Below are 17,513 nucleotides of genomic sequence, written 5' to 3' on the forward strand. Positions count from 1 at the left end.
TTTTTTTTTTTTTTTTTTTTGGTTCCAGCCGTGGGCCTGAACTCCGGGCCTGGGCACTGTCCCTCAGCTCTTCAGCTCAAGGCTAGTGCTCTACCACTGAGCCACAGCACCACTTCCGGCTTTTTTTTCTGCTTATGTGGTGCTGAGGATCGAACCCAGGGCCTCATGCATGCAAGGCGAGCGCTCTACCACTGAGCCACCTTCCCAGGCCGGTTTTCCTGATCTTGATTAACTCATTTTATTAGGTATGTCGTTTCTGGGAGCCCCATAGGATTCTAACTAATATGGTGTCCGGATCAATGTTAGATGGGGCAAGATGGCACTTCTGTGACATCTAAAAAATTCCTAAGCCCACCTTGGATATGGGAAGGGTAGGGTTGGAAGATGTTGTATTATGATTGGGTAGGGTCCTAGGAGTTCTTTCTAGCCACTTGAGTAATTTAACCATAAATAGCCAGGCACTGGGAACAGAACACTCACTAATAAAAGCATGGCCGGGAGTCATATTAGAAAAAAGAAAAAAAATCAAGTCATTCAGTGGGTGGATGTATCTGCAAAACAAAAGAAAAGCCCCTTTCCCAGCCCAGGCAGAGAAGTCTCCGGTACAGCTAGAGACAACAGGCTTCCGGGCATGTAGCCAAGGTTCTGGGGATATTTATAACTTGGAGAGGGTGGGAGTCCCTAATAAGCTGCTATATTCTTCCATCACTTCCCTCTCCAAGGCTACTGCAGCTTGGAGCTCTCTTCCCCACGCACAATGCCTGCTCTGCCTTAGTGCTGGACTTCCATTATCCAATTCCCTCCCCAGCCTGGCTGGGGAAGGCGAAGGCTGCACGTCCTTCTATTTCTACTAAATTCAGTTTAGCAGCTGCTGCTGTGTCTTGACCAGCTGCGGGGACATCGGACATCTGTCTAGAAGCCTGTAATTTCTCTGAGCTGGCAGGAGAGTCTGAGGTCTCCGTAATCTGTAAGTCTTTGGGATCAGCCTACACTGTCTCCTGGGCTTTGCTTGCTAAGTCTACAGATTCGAAATCTATCTGCAAATCTGTGATCTCTGAAATGTGCCCGTGATCGCTACCATCTTTCTGAAAAGCAAGCGGTCTGCTTGCGGCTTTGGGATCTTGAAGACGGTGATCTTTTGCAGGCTAGGAGGTAAATCTGCTCGTCCTTTATTGGGGTTTTCGTCTAGACAGGGACTCCTCTAACCCTCCGAGGACCTTCCCGGTTCAGGCCCCCAGGGACCCAGGGTCTCCTCGATGCCGGAGGCCCCCAGGAATTCAGGAGTGTCCGTTTCTGCTCCGTCCTTACACGTTCTTAACCCTCCTCCGCTCCTGATTTCCTTCCATTTTCGCTTTTCGGCCCCCTCTCTGGCGTGGGGTGCGCTCTTTAGAACGACGCCCCTACAGGGTTAACAGCGACCGAGCCCGGGCATCCCCAGCCGGGCCGCAGACCAAACGCGCGCGCCAGACTAACGGCGCAAAGCCTCCTGGGAGTTGTAGTCTGCGGAGCAAGTGCCGTAGGCGCTGCTGGGAGGTGTAGTGTGTGGGCGGAGCCCAAAGTTCCAGCGCGGCCTCCAAAATCTTCCTCCCTCTCGTTCCGCCTCCCCGCCCCAGGAGTGGGTGGCCACCTCTTTCCTCTCTGGCTTGGGCTGTCAAGTGATGGCGAATCCCAGCGGAGCTCCAAGCACAGGCCAGAACTTAAAAGTTCGACTTCGCGGATGATAAGACCTGACTCGAGATAGTTCTAGGGATGTGAGGAGATGCTGGGCAACTTCCTTGGCTTAATCAGGCTGTGGTGTCCAAGAAGCGGGAGAAATACTCTGCTCTGGCTAGAAGGATGTGCTGCTTCTGCACCCTTTTGTTCTTTTCCCTCCTCAGCTCTTGGCCTCTGACTGGCCTTTGTACGCCAGAGTAGAACTCCAAGTCCCGGCAGGCCACGGGGCAGGCGCAGGCGTAGTAGAGGTGCTCAGCCACGCTGTAGAAGGCGGGCCGAATATACGGCATCTGATTGGCAGGGTGTTTTGTAGTTTTCCTCGCTGATTGGTTGAAACATCTGCCGGAAAGGACTCAGGCCCTAGTTGGAAGAGCAGCAGCGTTCTGTGGGCTGGGCTGTGAGCCTCCTCCCAGAGATAGCATCGGTCTGACCCCGGGCCCGGGAGGGGACCTGGCCAGCGTGCTGTCCTAGTGGATTCTGGCACTGCCTCTACCCTGTTGTAGCAGAGACACAGAGGGCGGGTCACACTTGGGGGTTAGGGAGGAGAGTGACCCAGCCCTGATCCAGGGCCTTCTTCGCTTGCCTGGCCGCCAGAACTCCAGCCCTGGGGAGTGGGCAGGGCCTGTTTTCCGAGCCTCACGCCCTGCTTCTCGCCTCCTTCAGCTTTGGTTGCTGCTGGCTGCTTTTCCTACTCTCACCCCGGAGGCCAAGCCTTGTGCCCGAGATGGCAGCCACCCTGCTCATGGCTGGATCCCAGGTAAGCCGAGGGGTTGCCTTTTCGGACCTCGACCCGCATTTTCTGCAAACCTGTGTATAGAAAATTCGATTGCTTCGGTGTTAGGCAGAATACCAGAGCATATGAAATAAGCATGTATTGGACACCAGCAATATACCTTTGAATACCAGGGAGATGAAAGATGGGCAAGTCGGGCAGTACCCGCCTGCTCACAATCTGTAGGGAGAAAGTCATATCCGGCTAAGGGGCACAACGTGACAAGTGCTGTATTTGCCGTAGCAACGAAGTGCTGAGATGTGGGAAGCGAGAAGTGGGAGTGATTAATTCCATCTGGGGTAGCGGGGAAGGAGTGGAGTGGAGAGATCTCCCGAACAACAGTTGGCACTGGAGCTGGCTCATAAATAGTACAACTTCTCTAGTCTGAGAAAGATATTCCAAGAAGAGAAACCTTGTTATATAAAGGTATGAAACAATGTGCTAGATTATGCTCTAGTAAAGCATGGTGAGAAGATAAAATTCTCTCCTAGAGGAGCAGGGATCTGGCCACAGGCCCACAGCAGTCTGCTCGTGACCCCCTTTCCCTCTTATTTCTCCTTCAGACTCTACAGATCACTTAATGCCTTTACTTCCTCACAATTTCTAACCATGTCTCTAATTTCAAGAAGAAAAACTGGTACTAGCTTCTTAAGATATGGAGTAGTGAAGAAGCATCGTGTGATTTCAGGCACCTGTGACATTTGAAGACATGGCCATGTACCTAACTCGGGAAGAATGGAGACCTCTGGACCCTACCCAAAGGGATCTTTACCGAGATGTTATGCAGGAGAATTATGGAAATGTTGTCTCATTAGGTAAATAAGGATTCTACCTTTTTATCTCCCCTCCCTCAATTTTTTTTTTTCGGTCGTGGGGCTTGAACTCTGGGCCTGGGCGCTGTCCCTCAGCTCTTCAGCTCAAGGCGAGCACTTTACCACTTGAGCTACAGCGCCACTTCCGGTTTTCTGGTGGTTTATTGGAGATAGGAGTCTCACGGTCTCTCCTGCCCGGGCTGGCTTTGAACCATGATCCTTAGATCTCAGCCTCCTGAGTAGCTAGGATTACAGGCGTGAGCCACCAGCGCCCGGCCCCTCCCTCAATTTTGAAACTATCAAAATGACTCAACCCTTCCAACACAGCCTAGTTGTTTGTTTATTTGTTTGTTTTGGTCAGTCATGGGGCTTGAACTCAAGGCCTGGGCACTTTCCCTCAGCTCTTCAGCTCAAGGCAAGTTCTCTGCCACTTGACCCACAGCACCACTTCCAGTTTTCTAGTGGTTTATTGGAGATAAAAGTCTCACGGACTTTTCTGCTTGGGCTGGCCTTGAACCATGATCCTCAGATATCAGCCTCTTGAGTAGCTAGGATTACAGGCGTGAGCCACCAGTGCCCGGCTCAGTTGTTTGATTTTTAAAGCACTTGATTGGATACTGGCTCGAGTTGGAGGCTTAAGCAAATCTGAATGTGGGACTGTCCAGTTCACATTCTCTCTAAAAAACATGCTCAAGGCATGGCTCAAATAGTGGAACACCAACCAAGTAAATAAGTCTAGTGTCTTAGCACTGCCAAAAAAGGGGGGAGGATTCTTCTATACATTTTAGAAACGTTCATATTTCTTGCGCACTGAGTCATTTGCTCTTCTACAGCCTGTTTGTACAGATCCTGACCAAACAGGTCTGACATAATGTTGCGTGCCAGAATATAAATGCCCCCTGTAAATGGTGCTTTTTCTCTAGGGCATGAGAAGGTGAGGGTTCTGACCTAGGTTCATGGGAGGAGTGGGAGAAAAAGAAGCCACTCTCTTTGTTTGGTTTGGCTTCAGAGTCCCAGCTTTGCCTCAGGTTCCTGTGTAGGTTCTTGCTGAGAGATGTTTTGAGTTAATCATAGATCACAAGTGTATTAAACATTGTTCCATAAAGCTCCTGAAATAGTGAGATCACAAATTCTGTCAGAGAAGGCAGTTCATCCACCCCCCCCCCCCATGGCTGCAAACCTGTTCTCTCTTTATTGTCCTTTGGTCTGGATATAATTGGAATAAACAATGCATTTTTGTTGTTGTTTACCAGTATTGGCATTTGAACCCAAGTCCTCACATTTGCTAAGAGCAGCACTTCACCATTTGAGCTACACTCCTAGTCTCATGGTTATGCTTGAGCCAGCCTGGACTGTTATCCATGTATTTACATTTCTTGTGTATCTGAATAACATATATGCACTATTTTTTTTTTTTTTTTGCCCATCTCAGGGCTTGAACTCAAGGCCTGGAAGTAGTCTCTGAGTATTTTGCTAGTGCTTTATCACCTGAGCCACAGCTTCTTCACTTCTTACTCTTTGAATGTTTATTGGAGATAAGAGTCTCATGGGCTTTCCTTCCTTGGGCTTGCTTTAAACCATGATCCTCTCAGCTCTCAGCTTCCTGAAGATTGTAAGTGTGAGCTACCAGAGCCAGAGCTAGCTTGTGCCCAGCTTTTACTGGTAAAGCTGGATACTATGATCTTTTTGCTCAGGCTGACCTAACACCATTATCCTATTGATCTGTGCCTCCTGTGTAACACAAGGATTATAGGGGTGAGCCACTGTACCCAGTGACAACCTCTGGGCCTGGGTGTTATCCCTCAGCTCTTCAACTCAAGCCTAGCGTTCTACCACTTGAGCCACAGTGACACTTCTGGTTTTCTGAGTAGTTTATTGGAGATGAGAGCCTCATGGACTTTCCTGCTTGGGCTGGCGTTGAACTGCGATCCTCAGATCTCAGCTTCTTGGGTAGCTAGGATTACAGGTGTGAGCCACCAAAGCCCAGACTTTTTGTTGTTGTTGGTGGTGGTCATGGAGCCTGAACTCGGCCCAGGAGCTGTCCCTCAGCTTTTCAGCTCAAGGCTAACGCTCTACCACTTGAGCCACAGAACAATTTCCAGCTTTTTGTGCTTATGTGGTATTGGGGAATGGAACCCAGGGCCTCATGTATGCAAGGCAAGCACTCTCCCACTGAGCCACCTTCCTAGTCCCCTCCCCTTTTTATTAAATCTTGGGGTTTGAGCTGAGGGCCTTGGCACTGTACCCGAGCTCTTTTGCTGAAGGCTAGCACTCTAACACTTTGAGCCACAGCTCTATTTCCAGTTTTCTGGTGGTTAATTGGAGGTAAGAGACTCATAGACTTTCTTACCTGGCCTGGCTTTGAACCATCATCCTCTGATCTCAGCCTCCTAAGTAATGTGTGAGCTACTTGCACCTGGCAGCAACCTATTTTTTTTTTTTTGGTCGTGGGACTTGAATTCTGGGCTTGAGTGCTATCCATGTGATCAGACCCCCCCAAAAAAAGAAGAGAGAGAGAGTCTCATGGACTTTCCTACCTGGGCTGGCTTTGGACCATGATCCTCAGATCTCAACCCTGAGTAGCTAGGATTACAGGTGTGAGCCACCGGCGCCCAGCTAACAACCTATTCTTTTTTTTGGGGGGGGGGGTCTGGTCGTGGGGCCTGAACTCTGGGCCTGGGCGCTGTCCCTCAGCTCTTCAGCTCAAGGCTAGCACTCTACCACTTAAGCCACAGCGCCACTTCCGGCTTTTTTTTTCTGCTTATGTGGTGCTGAGGAATCGAACCCAGGGCCTCATGCATACAAGGCAAGCGCTCTACCACTGAGCCACCTTCCCAGCCTCTAACAACTTATTCTTGAGCTGGGCATTGAGCAGTATTTGGACTAACTTTGCCTCTTATTAGGACTTGACATAAGTTATCAGGTGTGTAGTATTGTTCAATGACCAATTCCTTTTATATTTTTATAGTATTAGGGCCTCAGAGAATGCTATCTTTTTTTTTTTTTTTTTTTGTCGGTCGTGGGGCTTGAACTCTGGGCCTGGGCACTGTCCCTCAGCTCTTCAGCTCAAGGCGAGCGCTCTACCACTTGAGCTACAGCGCCACTTTCAGTTTTCTGGTGGTTTATTGGAGATAGGAGTCTCACGGTCTCTCCTGCCCGAGCTGGCTTTGAACCGCGATCCTCAGATCTCAGCCTCCTGAGTAGCTAGGATTACAGGCGTGAGCCACCAGTGCCCGGCATGAGAATGCTATCTTCCACCAGAATTTCACCCCAACTCTTTCAGCTTTCATTTATTCATTCATTCATTCATTTATTCATTCATTTTTGTACTGACACTGGGGCTTGAACTCTGGATCTGGGCACTATCCTGAGTTTTTGTGCTCAAGGCTGGTGCTGGGCTACTTGAATCACAGTTCCACTTCCAGCTTGTTGTGGTTAATAAGAAGAAATGAGTCTCATGGCCGGGCGCCAGTGGCTGACTCCTATAATCCTAGCTACTCAGATCTGAGGATCACAGTTCAAAGCCAGCCCAGGCAGAAAAGTTTGTGAGACTCTGATCTCCAATAAATGACAAGAAAAACGGAAGTGGCGCTGTGGTTCAAGAGGTAGAACACTTGCCTTGAGCTGAAGAGCTGAGAGACAACTCCCAGGCCCAGAGTTCAAGCCCCATGACCAACAACAACAACAAAAAGTCTCATGGACTTACTTGCCTGGGCTGCCTATGAACTACGGCTCTTTAGATTTCAGCCTCCTGACTAGCTAGGATTACAGGTGTGAGCCTCCAGTACCAGGCTCAATTTTCTCAATTTTGTAGACTATCCATTAAATTTTAGCTGTGCGCTAATGGCTCATACCTGTAATCGTAGCTAATCAGGAGGCTAAGATGTGAGAATAACATTTCAAAGCTAGCCTAGGCAAGAAAGTCTGTGAGACTCTTTAACTACCAAAAAAGCCAGAAGTATAGCTGTAGCTCAAGTGATAGTGTCCAAACCTTGAGCAGAGACATCCAGGCCCTGAGTTCATGCCCTGGGACCAGAACAAAAAAATAAAAAATAAAAACAAAATTAAGGGCTGGGAAGGTGGCTCAGTGGTAGAGCGCTTGCCTTGCATGCATGAAGCCCTGGGTTCGATTCCTCAGCACCACATAAGCAGAAAAAGCTGGAACTGGTGCTATAGCTCAAGTGGTAGAGGGCTAGCCTTGAGCTGAAGAGCTGAGGGACAGCGCCCAGAGTTCAAGCCACACACACACACACACACACACACACACACACACACACACACACACACTCACACACAAAAATTAAAAATTGAGGGAAGGAGTAGTATTGTGAGGGATGGAGAATGATGAAGGGTGACAGTGATCAAAATTCATTATATAAGCAAGGCGCTGGTGACTCACACCAATAATCCTAACTACTCGGGAGGCTGAGATCTGAGGATCAAGGTTCAAGCCAGTCCAAGCAGGAAAGTCTGTGAGACTCTTTTTTTTTTTTTTTTTTTTTGTCAGTCATAGGGCCTGAACTCTGGGCCTGGGCGCTGTCCCTCAGCTCTTCAGCTCAAGGCTAGCGCTCTACCACTTGAGCCACAGCACCACTTCTGGCTTTTTTTTCTTTTTGCTTATGTGGTGCTGAGGAATTGAACCCAGGGCCTCATGCATGCAAGGCAAGTGCTCTACCACTGGGCCACCTTCCCAGCCCCTCTAGTAAGTATTTTCAGCAATGACTTTTTTTTTTTTTCTATAGTAACCTAGTATATTCTCTGTGTGTGTGTGTCAGTGTCAGTTCTAGGGCTTGAACTCAGGACCTACGCACTGTCCCTGAGCTTTTTTTTTTTTTTTTTTTTTTTTGCCAGTCCTGGGACTTGAACTCAGGCCTGGGTCCTGTCTCTGAGTTTCTTTTGCTCAAGGTTAACACTCTACTCCTTGAGCCTCAGTTCCACATCTGGCTTTTTTGGTGGTTAATTGGAGATAAGAGTCTCACAGACTTTCCTGCTCAGGCTGGTTTAAACAGTGATCCTCAGATCTCAACCTCCTGAGTAACTAGGATTATAGACAAGAGTCACCAGTGGCCAGCTATTTTTTTTAATTGTAAGATTATCTTTAAGTTGTTGTGCAAAGGGGTGTTAACTTGATCAGTGTCTTTCCCTCCATCATTCTCTCCCATCTATCCCAACCCACCCATCCTCTCAAATTACCTACATCCATTTTCACATAAGTATGTTGAATATTATGGCTATATTCTCCCACCCTTCTTTTTTTCCCCCTGTCCTTGGGTTTAAACTCAGGGCTTTGTACTTGATACTTGATAAGCTCATGCTCCATTACTTAAGCTATATCTCCAGCCCTGCTATTGATGGGTAGTCTATTGAAATTTTCTGCCCAGGTTGGCCTCAAAAATCACAATTCTTGGGGCTGTGAAGGTGGCTCAGTGGTAGAGCACTTGCCTTGCATGCTCGAGGCCCTGGGTTCAATTCCTCAGCACCACATAAGAAAAAAGCCGGAAGTGGTGCTGTGGCTCAAGTGGTAGAGTGCTAGCCTTGAGCTGAAGAGCTGAGGGACAGCGCCCAGGCCCAGAGTTCAGGCCCCATGACCGGACCCAAAAAAAAAAAAAATCACAATTTTCCTGATCTTAGATATCCTGAGTAGTTAAGATTATAGTTGTAAGCCACCATTACTTGGCTACCCGGGTACATTCTTAGTAAATATTACAATGGTATTATGAAGATTTAACAAGTTGTGGGTTTTTTTTTTTGTTATTGTTTGGTTTTTGATTTTTCAGTTGTGGGGCTTGAATTCAGGACCTGAGTACTGACAGTACTAAGTACTCTTCCTGAGTTCTTCTGCTCAAGGCTATTGCTCCACCACTTTGAGCCACAACTCCGCTCCAGTTTTTTTTTTTTTTTTTTTTCCTTGCTCAGAATGACTTTCAATTGCAATCCTCCAAATCTCAGCCTCTTGAGTTGCTAAATGTGAGATACTGTACTGGTGGTTTTCTTCTTTTGAAACACCATGAATGTACATTGTTTTCTTAAAGAGCCACTAAATGAAATAATACAGAGCATGACCTTTTTAGCAGACATACCAAAGTTTGAATCTTGACTCAGTTAATTCCTTCAGACACATCATTTCACTTGCCTAGTCTTGGGCTTGTCATTCATGATAAAAGTCATATTGCCTGACTCCCAGGTTGACTATGGTCATGAATGAAATAATGTATGTGGTCCTGGGATCCATCCCCTTTCCTGCAAAGGAAACAAAACCAAAATCCTTTAGTATAATGCCACTCACCATTGAGAATTTGTTTGTGCATTCATTAGTTTATTTATTTCCCCATTCATTGCAGATTTTGAGATCAGGAGTGAAAATGAAGTGAACCCAAAGCAAGAGATTAGTGAAGAGGTAGAATTTGGAACCACATCTGATGAAAGACCTGTTGGGAGTAGGGAGGAAAATCCTGAAGGTGAAGAGGCCTTTGACAGTGGTGACAGACCAGAAAGACAATGGGGAGATCTGACAGCGGAAGAGTGGGTAAGCTATCCTCTCCAACAAGTCACCGATCTGCTTGTCCACAAAGAAGTGCATCCAGGCATCCAGTATCACATATGTTCTCACTGTGGAAAGGCCTTTAGTCAGATCTCAGACCTTAACCGACACCAGAAAACCCACACAGGAGACAGACCCTATAAGTGTTATGAGTGTGGGAAAGGCTTCAGCCGTAGCTCTCACCTCATTCAGCATCAGAGAACGCACACTGGGGAGAGGCCCTATGACTGCAATGAGTGTGGGAAAAGTTTCGGGAGGAGCTCTCACCTTATTCAGCATCAGACAATCCACACTGGTGAGAAACCTCACAAGTGTAACGAGTGTGGGAAAAGTTTCTGCCGGCTGTCTCACCTCATTCAGCACCAAAGGACCCACAGTGGGGAGAAACCCTATGAGTGCGAAGAGTGTGGGAAAAGCTTCAGTCGGAGCTCTCACCTCGCCCAGCATCAGAGGACCCACACCGGTGAGAAGCCGTACGAGTGTAATGAGTGTGGACGAGGGTTCAGCGAGAGATCTGATCTCATCAAACACTACCGGGTCCACACGGGTGAGAGGCCCTACAAGTGTGATGAGTGCGGGAAGAACTTCAGCCAGAACTCAGACCTCGTCCGGCATCGCAGGGCCCACACCGGGGAAAAGCCATACCACTGTAACGAATGTGGAGAGAACTTCAGTCGCATCTCCCACTTGGTTCAGCACCAGAGGACCCACACTGGAGAGAAGCCATATGAATGCAATGCCTGTGGGAAAAGCTTCAGCCGGAGCTCTCATCTGATCACACACCAGAAAATCCACACCGGCGAGAAACCTTACGAATGTAACGAGTGTTGGCGGAGCTTTGGTGAAAGGTCAGATCTAATTAAGCATCAGAGAACACACACAGGAGAGAAACCCTATGAGTGTGTGCAGTGTGGGAAAGGGTTTACCCAGAGCTCCAACCTCATCACACACCAGAGGGTTCACACTGGAGAGAAGCCTTATGAATGTACAGAGTGTGAGAAGAGTTTCAGCCGGAGCTCAGCACTTATTAAACATAAGAGAGTTCACACTGACTAAGTTCTGTCATTGTGACTTAAAAAAAAAAAAGATTCATTTGAAGATACGGTTCTATTTGATATCAGTCAACTCCCTTAAGGTGGAGTTTTATGTCAACCTACTGACTTTCTTGGTTGTGGGCCACAATTGAAACTTCAAAGAAGACAAGCCTTTAAAATTCTGACCCACAGCTTGGGGAAAATAGTGGGTTTTATTCACTCAATATTAATGGATTATTTCTTCAAATAATAGTCCCCCACATAGCTGGAAATCTAAAACAGATGCTAGTGGATGCTTAAGCCTGGAGATGGAGTAAATCCTTAAAAGTTATTTATCCCATCTTTGGCTCCCTTCTCAACGCCACCCCCCCCCCAAAAAAAAAAAAAAAAACCCTAAGAACCTCTGCAAGGGGAAACTTGAGACTGTAATAGGGTGGTCACAGGCTGCTTTGGCAAAAGGCAAGCAGACTTGGCCAAAGGTGCCACATCTATTCACACACTATAGTAGATGGGCATTCATGCCCTCCCTTCACAGCGCTTATTCCTTGATTTGATCATGCATTTCTATCTTCATGTCTTCTTTAGAGCAGGATTCTGCACAAGGAAAGCAATGATCATAACTTTTCTCCATCTCTTTATTTCTCATTGATTTATGTAAAGTTTGTATCTTTGTGAGAGCTAACTGAAGATACAATGTCAAAGGAAAAATGAGATACAGGTTTTGAGGACCAAGGGCCTGTTGGTGGTAATGACTTTAGCAAGAGATGCCCACTATTGATATCGCTGTCAATCAGGTTTATGCATTTTCTTTGAGAATCACTGAAGGGAACATTGTAAGGAAAATATCTACAAGGAACGATAGGACCATATTCCATGGTGGAATGAAAGAAGAAAGTGAAATTGACTACTTTGGCGAAGGGAGCACTGGTCCCTTCCAAAGAAAAGTTGGTCATTTCTATGTCCCTTTCCCTCTCATGTTTTAAGGTCAGTTCTCCCTGTACTGTTATCTAGGGTTGGATGGGGCCATGTCCATTTTTATATTAGCTTGCATAAGGGCATGTGTATGTACAGTGAAATGTCTTTTTTTTAAACTGACTTTACAAGAATTAGCATGCTCTTGGGTGGTGTGGATCATGTGACAGAACGACAGACGTAACTCGAATGTGAGAAATGTCCTTTTTATTTTTTTTATTCATTATGGAAAAAATATTTAAAACACTAGTGCTTGAGCGTGCACTCTCCTGTAAGGTTTGTCATTGTACAGAACTAAGCACTTGTATGTATTGTGCGTGAATGACAGGACAAATAGGTCGATTGCCCCCTTCTCAGATGGAAATTACTTTCTATGATGATGAGATACTCTTTGGTCTAGTTAGAAGAAATGAATCGACATAGGTAGAAATGTATTCTCATCCTCCCAGCTGCAGATAGACATGCTTAAAGAGTTGACCCCACTTTAGCCAGTAGTGTTGGTTCTTCCCTCAGCCCATTTAGGAATTAAATATCCTAAGCTGAGCACTGGTGGTTCACACCTGTAATCCTAGCTATTCAGGAGGCTGAGATCTAAGGATCATAGTTACAAACCAGCCCAGGCAGGAAAGTCTGTGAGACTGTTTTCTCCAATCACCAAAACGAAGGAGTGGAGCTATAACTCAAGTGGTTGAGTGCTAGCCTTGAGCAAGAAAGCTGAGCAAGAGCAAGAGGCCCTGAGTTCAAGTCCCAGTACACACACACACACACACACACACACACACACACACACACACGCCACTATATATGTGTGTGTGTGTATATATACATGTATATGTATGTATACACATATAATCTCCATCCCAAAGATCTATGCTTAGCCATGCCTGTGGGTATGGCAGGGAGTTGGTGCTCAGGTGCTGGGATTGGAGTAAGCAATATATTTTATTTTGAAAGTGCCCCAGTGTGTTTCTACTGTGCTTTGTTGTGAACGTTGTAAGTTTTAAAGAATGTTTGTGCTGTAGCTCGCTGTGACCTGGTATTAAAGGAGCAAGAGATTCATTACAGTGAGTTGTGACCCATAGTTGGGTAAGACAGATGCTTGCAAATGTCACAACCTCAGAAGTAACAAAAGGAAAAACCACTGGGGATGGGGGTTTTTAAGTGGCCACTCCTATTTAAATACAAATTCGGGGCAAAAAGCATGGTTTTCTTTTTGTTTTTGTTCTATACAAAATCTAAGGTATTCCTATTTTAATTGTTGGGTGACTCGTATGTTCTGGGTAACTAAACTCCAATGTCTTCTGTATCCTTGTTGCTGACAGATCTAATGGACTTCTGTGTTCTGTTGATTGTTTGAGTCATGGGAGTAGCCGTAGAGAACAGCCTCCCTGTGACCTGTTTTTATCTGCTTTTCCTCTCTTGTTCTTCTTGTCCCATTTGGACCTTCCTAGGAAGGTCATGCTGGTGCTTCTGTTGCTGCTTTTGGCTTCTTAGAGGTCAAGGGCTCAAGAAAAGGCTGTGAATGCCTGGCCATCTCTCCATACCTGAACACTCCAGCTGGAGAGTGAGAAAGGCAAGGGCCACCACTGCTCCGTGTCCTCTCTTTCTGCCACTTGCTGCCCATTCGCTATGCAGAACTTTGCATAGAAGCCACGCATTAAAGCTTTTTGCATGCCTTCTGCCCTCGGACCTCCCCCTCCTGCTTCTGCACATACCTGAACACTGTGTGCCTGTCCCCTGTGGCTGAAGAGAGAATGAATGAACAGTGTTAGAGCAGTTTTTCCTTATATTGGTCACTGTTATCCTAGTGTCTTATCTACGTCTGTATTATCCTAACTATAGTCTATAATTAAAAATATAATTAAAAGCAAAACAACTGACATTTTTTAGTAATCCAATACTGATACATATTAGGGCTTTTTATCCAATTCATTAAAATTGGTCATAGTTACATTTCTATTGATGTACAGATGTTGCAAAGGTACTTGGCAGGTGTTCTTGTGAGAACTGGGTATGCTTTATCTTGAGCTGTTTGGTTCTGGGTATTGCCATATCTTTTTTTGTGTGTGTGTGAGTAGTAGGGCTTGAACTCAGGGCCTAGGTTCTGACCCTAAGCTCTTTGCTCAAGGCTAGCACTCTACCCATTGAGCCACAGCTTCATTTCTGGTTTCTGAGGGGATAATTTGAGGTAGTCTCACAGGGACTTTTCTGCCCAGGCTGGCTTCAAACTATGATCCTCAGGCCTCTGCCTCTGATTAGCTAGGATTACAGGCATGAGCCACTAATGCCCGGCTACATGAGACTCTTATCTTCCAATTAACCACTGAAAAGCTAGAAGTGGAACCGTAGCTCAAGTGGTAGAGTGCTAGACTTGAACTAAAACAAAAAGCTTAGGGACAGCATCCAGGCCCTGAGTTCAAGCCCCAGGACTGGCACCCCCTCAAAAAAAAAATAAAATAAAATCTGCACTGGACATTGGTGGCTTATGCCTGTAATTCTAAGCTGAGATCATGGATCATGGATCCCCAGGTCCCCAGCAGTTTGAGCCGTGTTTCCAGCCCCATGTTCTTTGTGCGTGTATGTGTGTGTGTGTACACACCAGTACTGGGACTTGAACTCAGGGGTGGAGTGCTGTCCCCTAGCTCCCCACCACCTTAAGACTAAAGCTCTACCATTTGAACCACACCTCCACTTCCTGCTTTTTTTTTTCTTTTTGGTCAGTTGTGGGGCTTGAACTCTGGGCCTGGGTGTTGTCCCTCAACTCATCAGCTCAAGGCTAGCACTCTACCACTTGAGCCACAGTGTCACTTCCAGTTTTCTGGCAGTGGGGGGTGAGGTGGGGGTAGGGGTGTTATTGGAGATAAAAGTCTCATGGACTTACCTGAATAGGCTGGCTTTGAACTGTGATCCTCAGATCTCAGCCTCCTTAGTAGCTAGGATTACCGGCATGAGCCACCAGCGCCCGGCCGGCCTCCTGCTTTTTAATGATTAATTGGAACTAAGAGTCTCACACACTTTCCTACATGGGCTGGCTTTGAACCTCGATACTCAGATTCAGCCTTCTGAGTGGCTGAATTACAGAGGTGACATCAGGTGTCAAGTGCAAGTGTGGAGCCCTGCTTGCTGCTGGGAGTATTTTCAGTGGGCCAATTCAACGGTAGAGTAGCTTGGGAGCCTTGCCTCTAAGGGTATTTGATATGCTAATGTTCTGAGGTGTCACTGTTTGGTAAAGCAAATTTCCTTTCTTATGAACTTTCCTCTGGGAGGCTGGGTTGTTGGGCTGTTAGAGTTGTGGTTTCCAGGCTATGTTAGGCCCCTAGGGAATGTATTGAAGTGATAACTTGCTAAGTGGTTCCCTAGGGTTTCAGAAGCCACTGTTAGGAAGTCAGGCCTGAACTCCAGAGAAATGGCCCTAAAAAGAGCCTTTGTTACTTTCTCCCCACCTCAAAAAAGAAAAAAAAAAAAAATCCAGCACCTCCCACCCTACTACAGAAGTAGCAGACGGGCCCTGCTTATCTACTAGAGACTAAACTGTAGAATAAGACGTGGACATGAATGCTAGAATAGGACAAGATGTTCAAGAGTTCAAAGCCAGTCTGGGGCTACTTAGCAAGACACTGGGAATGGAGGTATGGAAGGAAAGAGAGGGGTGGAGGAGTCACACCTATAGTCCTAGCTAAGCAGGAGCTGAGATCTTGGGATCACTATTTGAAAATAAAATCTGTGAGACTCATGTTCAATTAACCACCAAAAACAAAAACAAACAAATGGAGCTGTGGTTCAAAGGTGGTAGAGTGCTAGCCTTAAGTAGAAAAGTTAAGGGACAGTGCCTGGGCTCTGAGTTCCAGCCCCGAGTATTGTTACAAAAAAAAAAAAAAAAAATGAGCTGGGGTTAAAGCTTAGTGGTATGAACTTGCCTAGCAATCACCAGGCTCTGTGTCCTGTCCCTAGTACCACAAATAAAACCTTCTTATGCTTCTCATTACTGGCAGCAGAGAAGCTTCCTCAGTGTCACAATCTAGCCCCTACTTCTGGCTCCCTCCACTTTGCCAGCCTTTGAAGTACTCCAGCTGATCTCTGTCCACTCTCCTTCCAGTCAGTTCTACTCACCCGTCAGGTTCTATAAAATCTTTGCTGACTTGATGTTTCTTAGATCAAGTCCTGAAGTATTCTGTCCCTGTTTTGTAACTGCCTCTTTATTTTTTGTCTCTTCTATTAAACTTTGTGACCTTGAGGAAGTGCCTGTGTCTTGTTCCATTATTGAAGTGTTTATGTTAATTTTTTTTTGCTAGTTTGCGGCTTGAACTCAGGGCCTGGGCACTGTCGCTGAGCTTCTTTTGGCTCAAGGCTAGCACTCTACCACTTGAACCATAGCACCACCTCCAGCGTTTTCTGTTTATCTGGTACTGAGGAATCAAACCCAGGGCTTCATGCATGCTAGGAAAGCACTCTACTACTAAGCCACATTCCCAGCCTTATGTTTTTTTTGTTTTTGTTTTTTGTCAGTTGAGGGGCTTGAACTCTGGGCTTGGGTGCTGTCCTTGTGCTCTTCAGCTCAAGGTGAGCGCTCTACTGCTTGAGCCACAGTGTCACTTCCAGTTTTATAGTGGTTTATTAGAGATAAGAGTCTCACGGACTTTCCTGCCACGCTGGCTTTGAACCACGATCCTCAGATCTCAGACTGCTGAGTAGCTAGGATTACAGGCGTGAGCCACCAGTGCCCGGCTCCAGCCTTATGTTAATTGTTGAGACATGGTCTCCTTACATAGCCTACAGTGGCCTCAAACCCAAGACCACCCTACCCCAACCTCGCAAGTGCTAAGATTATAGGGATGTACCACTTCACTTGATCTGATAGGATTTGTATCCTAGATTTGCATTTCTAAATCTCCACTTTGGTAGTTCTTAAAGTACAGAACTTCAGTCTTCTGGGGCTGGGAAGGTGGCCCAGTGGTAGAGTGCTTACCTTGCATGCATGAGGCCCTGGGTTCAATTCCTCAGCACCACATAAGCAAAAAGCCGGAAGTGGCACTTTGGCTCAAGTGGTAGAGCGCTAGCCTTGAGCTGAAGAGCTGAGGGACAGCACCCAGGCCCAGAGTTCAGGCCCCACAACTGGACCCAAAAAAAAAAAGAACTTCAGTCTTCTGGTTTGGCCGAGGAAGGGGCTTCCGTTAGATACATTTACCTTTATTTGTGTTTGATTTTATCCCCGTCAACACTGCCCTTGGACCAGAACAGTGGAGCTGCCTTCTTGGCCCTATTCTTCAGAAGGCCGTGGTTTGGCCCTCTTCCAGCTCCTCCTTTCCCCTGGAGCCAAAGGCACAAGTCCGGAAAGAGCTCACTGTCACCTTTCTCTCTAGATCACAAAATCCAGGTGTCTAGAACCTTCTTTGCCCACACAAATAGCCCACTTTCAAGTCTTGTCTCCTGAGGGCAGATCAACCTAGTTATGCATACCCAGAGGGCTTGAATAGATGGAAAGAGCTTGGCCCTGCAATGGAACTGCCACCCATATACCGGCAAAAGCACTCCTGGAGCAGCACAGACGAATGGGTAAAGGAGCAGGCAGGCCTCCATTTGGACTCTTACTTCAGCCTTGATTCTGAACATTTTCATGCAGAAAGAGTAGAACCAATTGGGCGCTGGTGGCTCATGCCTGTAATCCTAGC

At 46.6% G+C, this 17,513-nt stretch overlaps 1 protein-coding gene across 3 annotated transcripts; it reads left to right on the forward strand.

Annotated features, from left to right (window-relative positions):
* The first annotated feature begins 786 nt into the window (after positions 1-786).
* On the forward strand, positions 787-16,082 carry Znf436 (zinc finger protein 436). Of its 3 annotated transcripts, none has more exons than XM_070037660.1 (4): positions 787-967; positions 2,377-2,470; positions 3,174-3,300; positions 9,639-16,082. In XM_070037660.1, exons 2-4 carry the CDS (start codon positions 2,438-2,440, stop codon positions 10,892-10,894), a joined length of 1,416 nt encoding a protein of 471 aa, XP_069893761.1. In that variant the 5' UTR covers positions 787-967; positions 2,377-2,437; the 3' UTR covers positions 10,895-16,082. The 3 variants fall into 3 exon arrangements, with proteins under 3 accessions (XP_069893761.1, XP_069893762.1, XP_069893760.1); XM_070037661.1 differs by lacking the exon at positions 787-967 and adding an exon at positions 974-1,152 and having other exon boundaries at positions 3,049-3,300; XM_070037659.1 differs by lacking the exon at positions 787-967 and adding an exon at positions 974-1,152.
* The last annotated feature ends 1,431 nt before the right edge of the window (positions 16,083-17,513 follow it).

The sequence above is a fragment of the Dipodomys merriami genome, unplaced genomic scaffold, assembly GCF_024711535.1.
Source record: "Dipodomys merriami isolate MVZ:Mamm:240054 unplaced genomic scaffold, mDipMer1.0.p SCAF_28, whole genome shotgun sequence".
Lineage (NCBI taxonomy): Eukaryota > Metazoa > Chordata > Mammalia > Rodentia > Heteromyidae > Dipodomys > Dipodomys merriami.

Excerpts from the sequence above, each read along its gene's own strand:
- Znf436 (XM_070037660.1), top strand. The coding sequence starts at position 2,438 with ATGGCAGCCACCCTGCTCATGGCTGGATCCCAG. Across the intron at positions 2,471-3,173 it reads TGCTCATGGCTGGATCCCAG|GCACCTGTGACATTTGAAGA; the intron begins GTAAGCCGAGGG and ends GTGTGATTTCAG. Across the intron at positions 3,301-9,638 it reads TGGAAATGTTGTCTCATTAG|ATTTTGAGATCAGGAGTGAA; the intron begins GTAAATAAGGAT and ends CATTCATTGCAG.